At 36.2% G+C, this 15,822-nt stretch overlaps 1 protein-coding gene across 4 annotated transcripts in view; it reads right to left on the bottom strand.

Annotated features, from left to right (window-relative positions):
• The window catches only part of CAB39L (calcium binding protein 39 like), an 86,842-nt gene that overhangs the window by 25,527 nt on the left and 45,493 nt on the right, over positions 1-15,822 (bottom strand). For all 4 annotated transcript variants that reach the window (XM_010951419.3, XM_045514059.2, XM_045514061.2 and 1 more), the window contains one exon: positions 4,882-5,000. In XM_010951419.3, coding sequence (XP_010949721.1) covers positions 4,882-5,000 — 119 coding nt within the window. The remainder of the gene's footprint in view (positions 1-4,881; positions 5,001-15,822) is intronic.

Raw genomic sequence — 15,822 nt, 5'->3', positions numbered from 1 at the left:
TTGCTTGGACTCTTCCAAGCTGGAATCTCAGACCCCCAACTCTCCAAGCCATTTTCCATATTGCCACCAGAACTCATCACATCTAGTCATTGAGTGGTTCCATGTTGCCTGTAGAATAACCTTCAGACTCCTTAGTAGGACATGAAAGACTTCATAACCTGGTATTAGCCTTTCCAGCTTTATCCCCATCCCTACTTTCCATTCATACTTGGCTCCAATTGCATCAGAATCCTTGTCATCCTTCAAACATATTGTGCATTTTGATGCCTCTATGCCTTTGCATGGAAGGTACCTAATCTTTCTACTCTCTGTGTCCATTTGGCAATTTTCTACTTTAAGACCTGCTTCATTTTTGACATCCCAAGCAGAGATCATGGCTTCTTCATCTGTGCTCCCATAGAATATACTGGTAAAAAAACAAGTTGTAATGAGTTATCTCTTCTCACTGTTTGAAGACTGCTTGAAGACTCAGTTGTTCTGAGAGTGCAGATTCTGGAGCCACACTACTAGAGTTTAAATCATACTAGCTATGTGACTTTGGATAAGTTACTTAACCTCTCTGGGTTGTAATATTCACATTGATAAAATGGGTATAATAACAAGAACAACAACAATAACAATAACTACCCACAGGACTATTATATAAATACACGGCAGGACCTGACATGTAGTAAGTACTATGTTACCTACTACTATTACTATTACTTACTATTATTAGTGCTATTATTACTATTATTATTATTGAAGACCCTAATAAATGAAGTAATTAGCAGTTTCAGTCTTACAAACTAAACTAATGATTAACTTTTTAGAAAAAATGGAAAGACATTTTATAAAACTTTCCTGATGAATCAGAATTGAGGGAGTTATGCTTAAAATAAACAATTCCTATTTTTCCATTGTGTGCTATAATTACATGGAAATGGAGTCTTAGAAATCTATACATTAAGAAAGTAGCATTTTAAGTAAATGATTCAAAATTATTTTTCCACATATCAGAAAATACATAAAAACTAAGTTTTTTCTTAAATACAGAAAAAAGGATATATAATTATTACAAATTATCCATTAAAACAGGATTATTTGTAAATATAGATGATGAATGAACAGAAGAGTTCATATTTCAAATATAAGGAAAATTTCTACTTACATCAGCTTAATAGTTTGTTCAGAAATTGAATAATCTGTTGCATCAAATAATTTGTCAAAGAATAGTAGCCACTTGAATTCATCATAAAATTCACCACCAAAAAGGACAGAGACACATTTTCAAATAATTAAAGATATAATAAAGATATATAAAGATATACTGATTATTCATACTCAGTAAACTTTACATGTAATCATAATTTAAAAAAAAAACATGGCCTCACATGTTTTACAGAATCAGAAACATAATCCAGCAGTAAAAAGTTATTAAAAGAGATTCCAATCTTTATCATGTGTCTCTCAAAGTTATCATTTTGTAACTTACACCACTTCTCAAACTCTGTTTCCTCTTCTAATTCGCTCTGCAGCTACTTTAAAGTCTCCACTATGAAACCTCCCAAACCCTCTCCTGGTATTGGTGGGTTTTCTCCCTCTGATCCCTTTCTCCTCACCTCTGAGTCCTGTTTGTGCTAGTGGACATAACCTCCTAGCTTAGTCTAGTTTCCTTGCCTGGCTTCCCATCACCAGGTTTTTTTCTCAACTCTCTCCACTGAAAGAGGGGGAGGCGGTGAGAGAAACAGAGGGGACAACTACACACTAATGAATCCTGTGCACATCACAAATAATAAAGGCTCACTATAGATCTGTAATATGTTCCAGCAGTTAAATTATTAATGAATAATAATTAGAATTAGTTGCTTATGTTCTATCTCATTATTTCTAGAAAGGGAAGATAAAGTTGTTTTCCTCAGTATAAGTTGTAATTCTTCACTAAGTTAATTTAAAAAATAAATATCCCATTATGCTAAATTTTCACATCTTCCACAAAGCATATAGAAGGTATAAACGTATATATGTATATTATACCATACATAAAAGGAATGAAATTACTTTAAAATTACCCTACAACCATACTTTGTAACTTATTGGATGGCTTTTCTGCTTCATTAATCTGAATTCTTAAAGCTTAACAGCAATAAGTTCCTTGGGAAGAAGACACTAAATCCATGTCTTTAGCAGAGCCACTCGTATCTGATGCAGTTCTTTGCACAAAATAAATACAAGACAGTTGCCATCACCTGACTGTTATTCAGTGACAGCAGCTCCAGGAAGGAGATCCTCCAGACCAATCATTGCCACTCCAGGAATGAAGCATGTGGAGTTGCTTGCACCCCTTCACACAGTGACCCCACAGTGAAAGATACTGTTTCAGACTGTCCACACCACCACTCTTCTGCATCAGCTGACATGATCCCCACTATATTTTTAGGACAAGACATTTCAGCATTCTCAAGGGATCATTTATTTACAAACTAACTTCAAATGACTATTAATTTATCTTCACTTCCTGAAACACAAATCTGATATTCTTCTTTTCCCAAAACTCTCCAATGGCTCCCCATTTCCTACAGGAAAATGCCAAATGCTTTAGCTTAACATATCAGAATCTCCAGAAGCAGGTACAAATTGGTCATTTCAGCCTTATCTACAAATGACCAGCTATGCAGATCACATCCTATTAAATCTTGTAGATCTATCTGAGCTGGAAAAGAGCACTTTCCTTTATAATATTATTCTGACACTTATGCATCTATGAGCACCATGTGCTTGGTGCTATGCTCTGCAAGAACTATCTCACTGAAGACTCATAACGACCTACTTAAATGAAGTAGGTATTGTTATCGTCTTCATATTGCAGTGAGGAAACCAAGACTTAAGGAAGTTAGGTAACTTGCCCAAGGTCTTAGCAAGTAAACAGCAGAACTCTAAAAACACAGGTCAGTCTGACAATGCATAGTCAATGGCATTTAACACAACATTATTTTAGTGCAAAGGTAATATCACAAATTTTACTCTTATTTAACAATAAGGAAACTGAAGCTTAGAAAGAAGCAGTGACTTGCCCAAGGGTCACAGCCAAGAAGTGCAAGAGACCAGAAAAAGCAATAATCAGAGAACAAAACAAAAGTTATTATAAATTAAAAATAGCATTACTGAAAGGAAAATTTGTAGAGTTTATCTTCAATAGAAGATAAAATTAAGAACATCTCTGACAAGTAAAACAAAAAGACCCAGAAATGGAAAATAGAAGAGATAAGAAATCAATCCCAGAGATTTATCTTTGATTAACAGGAGATCTAGAAAGTGAGAACAGAGAAAACAAAAGGGAATAAATCTTCAAAGAAATAAAATGTGACAGAGAATGTTAGCTGTCCACTGAAATCCATTCTTCAATTCTTGGGCACTAGACTACATTTCTCAGGTTCCCTTAAGAATTAAGGGGCCAAGTGACTAAGTGCTCTCAAACGGAATGTGAGTAGGAGTAATGTGAGCCATTTCCAGGCCTGGCTCATAAATTCTCCCATGTATTTTTGCCTTCCTGTGGGCTGAAATGGCAATCAACAAAGTGATCTTAGGAACCACATGTTGAAGGAACCCCTGCTGACCTGCTCTATTACGTGACAAATAAACTTGTCCTGTAGTTGGATCACTCTATTTTGGGGTCTATTTGTTATAAAGCTTAAGTTTTGTTAGAAACCCTAACTAATACATGACACATGTATATTTCCCTTTCCAGAATCAAAAGACTTTAATTCTCCAGTAAAAACAATACTTTGCACAAAAAACAAAGTAATCATAGAATAGTACTTTGTTCAACAATGAATAAATATTTCATAGCTATATAATATGAATGAGATTTTAATAAAATAAAAAATTGTAATAAAGTACATTGGGAGGGTGAGGGGGAAAAATGGAGTAACAGTGATGGTGGAGAAACTAAATTGTCAACTAGTCTATGAGAAAGTTAAAAGATTTTTTTTTAATTGGTAAATCAAAAGATTAGTAAAAGCCCATTATTTGTAATATAGAGGTAAATATCAGATGAAGAAGTAAAAAAGATGAAAGTCGTTCACTTTGGGCAGTGGGACTGAGGACTGGAAAAGAAGGGGCAAAGAGCTGCTGTTTGTTGATATATCTGATTTTTAAACTATTGGTATGTATTATTCTGATATAGTTAAATGTTTAAAATGTACAAGAAAAGATTTGGGAATTGAACACAGATGAGATGGACTAGGTATGCAACAGCATGCTAGGTTCAAGACGGTAAAGCAGAAAGGTAGGGAAGGGGAAGCAAAAGATAGTCTGCTATCCCCAAGCCTTGCTACACCCAGATTTCTGGTCTTAGGAGTTAGGGTAGCCTCAAAATGCTCATGAAATATTCATAAATGAGTATACATAAAAAGTAATAATCGGGGATTCTATTATCTGTTATCTGACTAGGCTTTAGTTTTTTGGCTGCCCTATGGTCCCATATACATACACGTGGAAGCATGTCATCTTAGTAGATGCTAGCCGTGGGAAGAATAGTGTGTGTGTGTGTGTGTGTGTGTGTGTGTTTGTGTGTAATGAGGGGATTCAGTCTTACGCAAAAAGGATAAATGGGCAGCCAGGAAAAGGGCAGATTGGGAAACACAGGCAATAATGTAATAGGTATAGATAACAGGAAAGTGGAGGAAAGAGAGGCAGTGAAGAAGGAACTTTATTTAAAAGATTTTGCTGCAGCCTAAGTAATCACGGAGACATAAACCTGGAGGGCTGACTTCAAATATGGCAAATACATTTATTGTGATTCCAAAAGGGAAGTGATTGTATCTCAAGTGAATCTAATGCTATGTACTTTTAACAACGTTTTAAAACTCAAACCCACTTTAAAGGAAACCGTGCACCTACCCTTTGAGGAGCATAAACAGGACATGAGGATGAGCACTGATGTACTCCACAGTAGGACTCCGAGTGCCTATCTGTCTTCTCAGGATGTTGTTAAAGATATGGGTTACATCTTTTTTTCCCTGTAAAAGAAATAAACTTTGTTGTATGCTTTAAATGGGTGAATTGTATGGCATGCAAATTATTATCTCAAAAGCTGTTTATATACATACACACACATTCAGAAACAGCACTATCCTTTATAATATGCAAAAACATTAATTTATTTTTTCATATGTCTTTAATCAGCTGTACTTTCAAACATTCAAACACAGAGTGTACAAAATTGATGCAGCTCCCTTCCACAGCATTTGCACTATAAGAAGTTAGAACAAATAGAAGCCTATTTCTCACAGTAGTAAATGAAATGGCACAGAAGAATATAAAATAGTAAGAAATATGACACAGCTAAATTCTTTGGCTTTTTACCTCTTAGAAGGTAAGAAGATTAAGAAGAAAATCATTAACATTTTTAAAACCTTCATAAGTAAGGAGGGAAAATATATGAAGAAAATAAAGACTTTAGCAAATGCAGGTTTGAATTGAATTCCTTTTTCTTAGATACACTTCATGGTTATTTTCCCCTTCCACTTTATCCATTCCCCTTCCACTTTGATGCATTAAAAAAAAAGAACATGAGTTTTCTATTAGTAAATATATTTGACTTTAAGTGATGATAAGAAATCATACCTAACTTAGATGAATTGAAGACACCACTCAGTCCCAGTAGCCTGAGCCAGAGGAACTGTAGCCCATCGTGGGCAGGGCTTCTTAGTGTCCTCACATACAAGACCTGCCACTCTCACACACCCTACAACCTGAGACTAGCCTGTTTCTCCAGTTGAAGCTCCAGACTTTCCATTCTCATTTACTGTGGCCCTGATCCTGGCCTTCATCTCACAACTGAACTATTGAAGGGTGCCTTCCAGTTATGCCCTCCACCTCAAAGCATCCTTCACTCTGCAGAGTGAGCTACCCAGAAATGTAAATCCAACCAGATGATTCTCTTCTCTTAAGCTCTTCAACAACTCCCTTTGCTTAGAAAAAAAGCCCAGTGCTTTCCATGACCTGGTCTTGCTTACCTCTCCAGCCACTTCTCACTTTCCATTTCCGACCTCAAGTTCTATTAATACCAAACTGCTGTAGGACCTACACTTACAGACGCTTATACATGTTATTTCATGCTTCAGCATCTTTGTTCATACTCTTCCTCTTCTGTTTGTCCTGAGTGCTTTTCCTTCCTTTCTTTTTCTAGCTAGTTTTTAGTCATCCTTTAAGATTCAGTTCAGGAGTATTCACCTCTAGGAAGTGGCCCTCTATATACAACACCATCTCTGCCTGTATCAACTAGTACCTCCTCTTTCCCTACTTCCCCCTCCACCTATATGACCACTGTCACAGCAACTAACGTTATTTAGTGCTTATCTGTGCCAGGGACTTTTGCTAACAACTGTATAGTGTACATATTATAAGTAAGGAAATTAAGGACTATCAAGGTTACATTAAGGCTCAGTATATAGTAAGCATTAAATATTTACTGGACTGATTTATTAGTTTAGAGACATAGCCATCCAAAAACTCTTTATCACAAACATGGGCCACTGAATCTCTCTTATCTATTAATGTGGCACTTTTTTTTTTTAATACCAAAAGAACTAAGACCCCAAATGAAGAGAAGACAATAAGATTATTCAATTAATTACTCAATTTGAAAGCTACTAACCATATGGACCAAGTACTGAAGAATAGTAATATAAAAACATTCTTAAAGGGTATTATTCACCTTATTAAAAACTGGCTCAAAATGGATCACAGACTTAAATATAAGACATAAAACTATAAAACTTTAAGGAAAAATTAAAGGAAAATCTCCAGGATATAGAGTTAGGCAAAGACTTCTTAAACTTGACAGTGAAGGCACAATCTATAAAACAAAAATCAATAAATTTGGACTTCATTAAAATTAAGGACTTTTGTTCTGTAAAGATCCTGTTAATAGGATGAAAAGAAAATTATAGACTGGGAGAAACTACTTCACATATATGACAAAATCTAGTATCTAAGATATGTAAAGCATCCTTTAAAACTTAATAGTACGGAAAACAAACAATTCAATTAGAAAACGGGTAAAAGACATGAAGAGCCTTTTCATCAAAGAGGATATACGGATGGTTATAAGCACGTAAAAGATGTTCTTGATCTTAGAGGAAAAGCTTTCAGTTTTCCGCCTGTGAGTATGATGTTAGCTACGGGCTTTTCATACACAGAATTTATTATGTTGAAGTATGTTCCAACTCTACCCAATCTGTTCAGAGTTTTTATTATGAAAAGATGTTGAATTTTGTCAAATGCTTTTCCTGTGTTATTGAGATAATCATAGATATTTATCCTTCATTTTGTTAATGTGGTATATTACATTGATTGATTTGTGGATGTTAAACCATTCTTGCATGCCTGGAATAAATCCCACTTGATTATGATGTATAATCCTTTTAATGTACTGTTAAATTTGGTTTGCTATTTTGTTGAGGATTTTTGCATCCATGTTCATCAGGGATACTGGCCTGTAATTTTCTGGTCTTACAGTGTTTTTTTTCTGGCTTTAGTACCAGGGTAATGCTGGCTTCACAACATTAGTTTCGAAGTGTTCCCTTTTCTATTTTTGGAAGAGTTTGGGAAGGATTGACATAATTCTTCTTTAAATATTTATTAAGTTCACCGATGAAACTATCTGGTCCGGGTCAGTTTTGGTGGGAGGCTTTTGATTACTGATTCAGTATCCTTACTTGCTATTGCTCTGTTCAGATTTTCTGTTTCTTCATGATTTCATCTCAGTAGGTTGTGTGTTTCTAAGAATTTATCCAGTTATTATTAGTTGTCCGATTTGCTGGTATATTTGTAGTAATTTCTTATGATCCTTAGTATTTCTGTGTTACCAGTTGCCATGTCTCCTCTTTCATTTTTAATTTTACTTATTTGAGTCTTCTTTGTTTTCTTCTTGGTCTAGCTAAAGATGTGTCAATTTTATACTTTAAAAAAACAAGCTCTTAGTTTTATTGACCTTTTCTATTATTTTCCTAGTCTCTCATTTATTTCTGCTCTGATCTTTGTTATTTCTTTCCTTCTAGTAATGTGGGGTTAGCTTATTCTTCTTTTTCTAGTTCCTTGAGATGTAAAGTTAGGTTATTTGAGATCTTTCTTTTTTCTTAATGTAGACATTTGTTGCTATAAACTTTCCTCTTAGAACTGCTTTTGATGCATCCCATAAGTTTTAGTATGTGTTTCCATTTTCATTTGTCTCACAATATTTAAAAATTTTCTCTTTTGATTTCTCCTTGACCTATTGGTTGTTTAGGGGCATGTTGTTTAATTTCCACATATGTGAATTTTCTAGTCATAAAAGATGCCTGATATTCTTTCAATCATCTTAAATTTACTAAGACTCGTTTTATGTCCTAACATATGATCTATTCAAGACAATGTTCCATGTTCGCTTGAGAATGTGTATTCTGCTCTTGTTGGATGGAATGTTTTGTTTATGTCTGTTAGGTTCATCTGGTCTAACATGTAGTTTAAGTATAATTTTTCTGTATTGATTTTCTGTCTGGATGATCGCTCCACTGTTGAAAGTGGGGTATTAAAGTCCTCAAGTATTATTGTGTTGTGTGCATTTCTCCCCTCAGATGTGTTAATATTTACTTTATATATTTAGGTGCTCCAATATTGGGTACATAAATATTTTAACATCTTGATGAACTGACTCCTTTATTATTATATAATGACCTTCTTTGTCTCTTACAGTTTTTGGCTTAAAGTCTATTTTGTCTGATATAAGTATAGTTACCTCTGTTTTCTTTTAATTTCCATTTGCATGGAGTATCTTTTTCTACCCCTTCATATTCAGTCTGTGTGTGTCCTTAAAGCTGAAGTGAGTCTCTTGTTTACAAGACTCATGAATGCAAATACCATTAGCTATCAGAGTCAGCTGATTAGGGGGCCTGTCCCTTGGGTGACAGCCATAAAAGTTAGGGCACTAGATGTGTGGAGAAGCTCCTTCCAGGGAGATACTGGCAACTTGGTTGTCTTGTTGGAGCAAGCTGGAGGAGGAAGAAGGCAAGGGAAGTGCCCATTAGTTTTTTTGGGCTCTGGGAGGATCACAGCTAGAGCAACTAGATACATGTTAATTAGAAACCAGACCCTTAGGCAGCAGCTTGTGAAGCATGTAGTCTAACCCCTTCCAGGGAAAGACTAGGAGATAGACATATTTGCCTGTTCCCTCTGTGCTGGTCCTGCAGGTTGAGGGATGGTAGCAATGTGCTCATGTGCCCAGTAAAACCTGCTTCTTTGTTTGCTACAGTCCTGTGGGACTCATGAATGCAAGCCCTGTAGCTTTCACAGATAGGCGATTTGGAGGCCCATCCCTCAGTTGCCAGCCTTAGTAGGGGCACTTGATGTGTGGTCCAAACCCCAGGGATAAACTGGGAGTTGGGGGTTCCCTCCCAAAAATATGGTGCTGTGCTGGACTAGGGTTTATGGTGAGAATGTGTCTCAGCCTTTCCTACCCATTTTGATGTGGATATTTTCTCAGACAACCAATGAGTCACTCAGCTAGTTTCTGAATTCCTTCTCAGAGGGAATTCCTCTATGTGTAACTATACATTCGGTGCATCAAAGGGGAGAAACTCAGGAGTCTCCTATGTTGCCATCTTGGTCCAGAGTCCCAGTAAATTTTTAAATGATAAAATTCAATTCATTGTTGGTGAGGATATAAAGCAATCTAATTTGACTGATGTCCTAGAATTCACATTGGGAAATCTAGCCTGAGAAAAGAATCCTAAATAACAATCCTAAATATAGGGAAAAAAAGTTTCAGGCACAGAGATATTTATAGTAGTTGTGATAATAAAGTTAGAAACAATCAATATATCAGAATTAGGTATGGTTAAATAAACTGTGGCATGTCTAACTGACAGAAATAAAGAATCAAAACATTAAAATGTTGGCAATGATTAAATGTAAAGAATATCTATAGCTAATCATTGTTTTTAGTTTATTTCATGGAAAGAAATAAAGGAAGAGGTGGAAATAAGGGAGGAAGAAATATAGGAGAGAGTAAAGAAGAAAAGAAGGAAACAGAGCCAGGGAGAAAGAAAGACTAAGGGAAGGAGAGACAGAGAGATAAAGAACAGGTACATGGAAAAGCAAATTACATATTCCTTTAAGAAAAAACATAATATAAAATCCAAATCTTAATAGAAAATTGGGAACCTTCAATTTAAAAGGATACTTAAGAATCAGTTGCTCTCATATTTTAAAAATACTAAAAAAAATGTTCGTACAACATGAAATTTCATTTAAACAGATGTTAAAGAATATGTTTGTTGTATAAAAGAGGTATGGCTGTGAATATAAATGAATTTTGAAATGAAAGAAGTCATTTGTTTTGTTCAAACCTTTCTAGACTCTACAGTGTAGTACTGCAGAATAAATATCAGTCCTCTTTGAAATGTCATAAGAACATGTTTTTCATACTTCCCAGTGAAATGCCACAGAACATTTCCATACGGCATTCCGGTGAACAGTAGAAATGAAGCTCCACAGAACTCTATCCAAATTTCACACAGAGGAAAACATTCTTCTAGTTCATGAGCAAATGTGTGCAAAGGCTAGGGAAGCCCCCCGTGGATAACAAACTCTGCCACCAGGGGCAGCTTTCCAAACAGAGGAAAGGATCAGCATGGAAAGGATTAGAGAAAATTTAAACAGAAACAAGATGATAAAGGATGGTCTCTTCACTGCATGCAAACTTTGTAGATACCCATTCATTACACTATATCTAACTGGAGTAATGCCTTAACTATTTCAAAACTGTGTTCTGTGACCCTCAGGCTACCAGATCTCAAGCTCTGGACCTGGAAGAGGCCAGAAGAAAGGAAAAAGAAAAAAAAAAAAAACCCTAATAGCATCTTTGATGATAATGAGGCAACATCTAGAAATGCCCCCAAATGCCTGCGATTAGCCGGTAATTCTAAGATTATACATAACGTAACTGATCAGATTTCAAACCTGAACAAGCACTTGTGTTAGCTGGCAGATGCAACAAAGGTCAGCCCTGATACGAGATGTTCCATGATGGACTGCTGAATGAATGATATACATGGAAGTATCAACTGGAATCAGATAAGAAGAGAGAAAAAGAAGACAAAGAAGTGATGAACAGCAGTCACAGAAATTAGAAATAACTGCTGATAAAGAGCATCCTTCACTGATAACATAAATGACAAAAGACAAATGAGAGTGTGAAAGAGGGCAGGGACTAGAAAAGGAAACATTCACTTTAAACTGCAGCAGCTCACATGAATACAGAATACATATACAGTTCTCAAAATTCAACAGCCAAGCAAAAAGAGAGCAAAAGATCTGAAGGAACACTTCACAAAAAAAGAGATATGGTGGCAAACAAACAAATAAAAAGATGTTCAACACCATTAGTCATTAAGGGAATACAAATTAAAATCTCAAAGAGATATCACTAACACTATAATGGATAAAATTAAAAAGCCAAAGCAAACAAACAGAAAAACCCTGACATTATCCAACAATCCTACTCCTTTGTATTTATCCAAGTGAAGTGAAAATCTACATTCACACACACAACAAAGTTGTACATAAATGGTTACAAAGGTTTTATCTGTAATTGTTAAAAGTTGGAAATTCCCCATTTATCCCTCAATTAAGGGACAGATAAATGATCTGTGGTACATCCATGCAATGAAATACTACTCAGCAATAAAAAGGAAAAACTCTTGATACAGAGCAACAACATGGATGAATTGCAAATGCATCATACTAAGTGAAAGAAGCCAGTCTCAAAAGGCTACCTTCTGTACAATTCCATTTACACATTTGCAAAGGCAAAAATACAAGGACAGAAGATAGATCAGTGGTTACCTGAGGCTGAGGGGTAGGAAAAGGAGTTAATTACAAAAGGGCATTGGAGAACTTGGGGTGGGGGGATAGAATTTCTCTGTAACTCAGAACTGTGCACTAAAAAAGGAGAATGTTACTGTTTGTAAATTATACCTAAATTTAAAGAAATGAAACAATCGTAGTCATTGAAGTCATGGACTTCTCTATTCTACCCCTAGGTGTGCTGGCTTGGTGGAAAGGGGCAGGGAGAGCTGAGGTGGAGAGAGCAAATGTTTGTACCCAATTTCAGCGCAGAACTAGACAGGCAGAGCAGTCTGCAAAATGAGCGGCATTCACTGCACGGATTAGCAAGGGCTCTTTTGCAGGGGGCTAGAATTCAAACTAAACTAGTTTACTAGGGAAGTTAGTAAACAGACAATCCAAGTGCAGGCTAGCTTAGAATCTTTGCTCTCAAAACATTTTAAGTGTAATTAAATTTACCTATTACATGAATTCCATCGGGAACTCCCCCCGACCCCTGTTCCTGTATCTCTCCACCTACCTTCTTCATTCTCCTCTCTGTCCTCTCTACAGGCTGGCTTCCTCTACTTCTTTAGTCTACCTGGTAGGAAACCTGGCCACCAATGGAGAAACTGTATTTAATATCTTTAACTCATAGGGTTCTATCTCAGAACCGGTTCCAGAATCCTACAGAAATATCCTGGCCCTGCTTCAGTCGTATGTCCACTGCTAGGCCAGTCAGCTGTGTGCTGGTCAGGGTGTCATGTTGGGACAGAATGGTTGTTCCCACTGTATCCATGTGGGTGGGGAAGGAAGGAGCATGCCTCAGGAAGTGGAGGGGCTGGGCAGACAAAACATTTTGTGTAGTACACATGGCACAAGCAGTCCTTACAGCATGTTACAATCCTTTAAAAGTATTGTAAGGTCAAACTAAAATGGTCACTGTCTTACATTTTATAGGGGGAATACAATTAATTATGCTTCTGATTAAGGACCTAATTAAGGATTTTAATCACCCATAAATGTACCTTTACAAGTATAAATGCTTCTGAAGTTCATATTCCTTAGTTTTAAGAGGACAATAGGGTAAAAAATAACATAAAATTCCATTTAACATGATACAGTACTTTCCAACCGAAGACTGGAAATTCTTTGACTTAGTTTGTCTAATGTTAGGTGCAAAATGCATAATCGACCAAACAGAATCAAGACCAGATAAAATCAATGCCCTATACAGAGTAAGCATTTCAAATTGTTAAATGCTTGAAATACAGTCAAAACTTGTGTCTTAAGACTTCATGATTTCTCATTTTCACACTAATAAAACCAAAGGTTAAGGACCGCTTTAATCAGGGCTAGAGAACAGGAAAGGATTTTCAGGGGGTGGAAATTTTAAAAAACTTAGGACCATAAAACGGCTTACCTAGTTGAACCTGGAGTGCTTATTCTGCTTATTTTTTAGAAGTAGCAATAAATAATCATTAGAGATTAAATTATCACAGTAGAAAGTTTTCTGCTTCTTTGAGCTGCTTTCTAATTCAACCTGAACTGTGTATCCTCCCTAGTTTTGCAAGGCACATCTGCCTTTAAAATGAATGCATCAACTCTTACATGCAATACATTTTCATCCTTTGATCTGTTATCACATTGTGTTTCAAAACATCAAAAGAACCCAAAGCTGTGTCTTGAATAGTGGCCAAACCTCAAAAACACAGCTCTGAGTTTGATCCTGAGCCCATGAATCAGAAACCTTGCAATCTCAGGCCTAACTCTATTTTAAAACCTCATAAAAATATGCTGAAGTAGTTTTTTTTTTTTTTCCTGTCAGCAATTTTAAGGCTTAAAAGATTAGATAAAAATTTATGGCCATCAAGTAATAGATTTTCTTTTTAAACAATTTTAACTCAAAGCTCTGCCTTCTAACTAGCCCTTATTCACATAACAGCAAGATCTTCCAATACTTTCCTCTCGATTCCTGAAGGAGAAAATGGGTTTGCCACACAGATTCCTGAGTCAGTCCCCACTACCCAGTCTAAGGCAACACCCTGGACCACCATCACTGCTATCAGTTCTGCACTTCAAATCCCTGCTCCTCACTCCTCTCAACCCTTGTTCATTGTCTTGCCTCCCACAACTTGTTATTTTCTCAACTAGTTATTTTCTAAACTGTTTATCCCAAGTGTAGAGAACCGCCACTTCTTCTTCACTCCACATATACTATTAGTACATAGTTCTTTTATCAAGGGTTTAAGGGTAACAAAGGGTAATTATAGCACTGTGCAGAAACAGCTTCAAGTTGAATCCTACATATCACTATTATTAAAGGTTCCTCGGCATTCCTGATCATCTTTTTCCTTAAGCCCCTTCCTCTGTCATGGTTCTGGAGCCTTCTCTCTCCCTTACTCCAAACCCTTCTCCGATCACTCTTCTATTTCCTACTCCTATCGAATTTAGCCAGAGAAGGCATTTCTCAAATTTCTGTTACTTTACTCTGCAAAGGGAACCTAAGCTCTTTTCTTTCAGTCTTTTCCTTCCAAACACTGCCTAGAGACCTCGCCTTTCACAACTAACAAAAAAGCCCATCTAGATGTCCTCTGAACAAAAGTTCTTTTTTTCTCTCTAAGGAATGCTCCATCCTTTTGGGTTATCTGGCAAAAGCTGCAGCCCATCCCTAAAGTAATAGCTTTTCCTTCCTGTTACGAAAACATACCAAAGATTTTACAGTCAAATGACTGTTGTACTCTTCGAAGAAACCCCAGGAGAGGCTATTCACTTACTGAAATATAATTTCTCTTGAATTATCTTCTACACATGTACTAATTCCTTAAGAAAAGCGGCTTACAGATGTGCCTCAGGACATCTTCCTTTGGTCCAATTCCCTTACCTCTGCTTCTATTTCTCACGCACTCCTGCATTCACTCATTCACCCAACCAATGGATGTGACACTAGGGGTGAGAGACGCAGTCCTAGAACTCAAGATGCTCTCAGTCCAGAAGGGGCTGTTCCAGTGCTACCTATGAAGCAACAGATGAGGAAGGCAGGGTTCTGTGTGATTAGACTGAGTTTTGAAGTTAGGAGGAGTTTTATAAATTGGTCACTCATTTATATGGATACTTTACGCTTGAAAAGGAAAGCTGCTGCCTGTGGGCTGATCGTTCACGTTTCCAGTCCAGAGAAATACTTAGCACATTTCTGCAAGTAGGCTGATGGTGCTAGTAATGGTGGTGCCTCCTTCCTGAAAATACGGTGAGTGTGTAGTTGCTGGAATGCTTAAAACTGAATTGTTTTAAATTTTAACTTTTTCATTCACTCATTCAACCAAGAAGTATTTATAAGTATTTATTTTCTATGAGCTTGACTGAGGAGGACAGCTTCATTTACTGAATATCACATTCATTTATAACTATATTCTAGGCATTGTGTTACATCAATTGAATGAACAAAGTCAAGAACTGTCTGGTCAATAAAGCTGAAAAAAAAGAACTGTCTGCAATGATTACAATAACAGATCTTCATAAATAATAGTGTTGTCATCAGTAAAAAATTATTACATGGAGTATATTATTTTGGAGGAGAGGCAAGTATATAATGCAGTTTATAAAGAAAATGTAAAGTAATTCACAAAAGTAATCTACTTAACTCTCTGTATATGAAGAGTTAATCTTCAGTTATATGGAAAATTCAAATATTCATAAAGATATTTTTTCCCCAAGGATTCCAGAGAGTAAAAGTTTACTACTTGATAATGTATAAGTCAATTTTTAGGTAATTAAATGCCTTAATCGCAGAATAATTTTTAAGTAAACTTCTTCCCTCAATGTATTTATTTTCAGGATACCTTGTAAAATAAGGGAAAGTTGCATAAGTGTTTCTGATTATTCCTCTTTTGTTATCCAAGCCAACGCAGAACAAAGCTGTGAGGCACTCAAAGTTTTTCTTTGGTGTACTCGTCCCTCCCCAGTTCTTGTAGGGCA

The sequence above is a fragment of the Camelus bactrianus genome, chromosome 14, assembly GCF_048773025.1.
Source record: "Camelus bactrianus isolate YW-2024 breed Bactrian camel chromosome 14, ASM4877302v1, whole genome shotgun sequence".
Taxonomy (NCBI): domain Eukaryota; kingdom Metazoa; phylum Chordata; class Mammalia; order Artiodactyla; family Camelidae; genus Camelus; species Camelus bactrianus.
The sequence above is the reverse complement of the archived record's forward strand: the minus strand, read 5'-3'. Positions and strand labels throughout refer to the sequence as shown.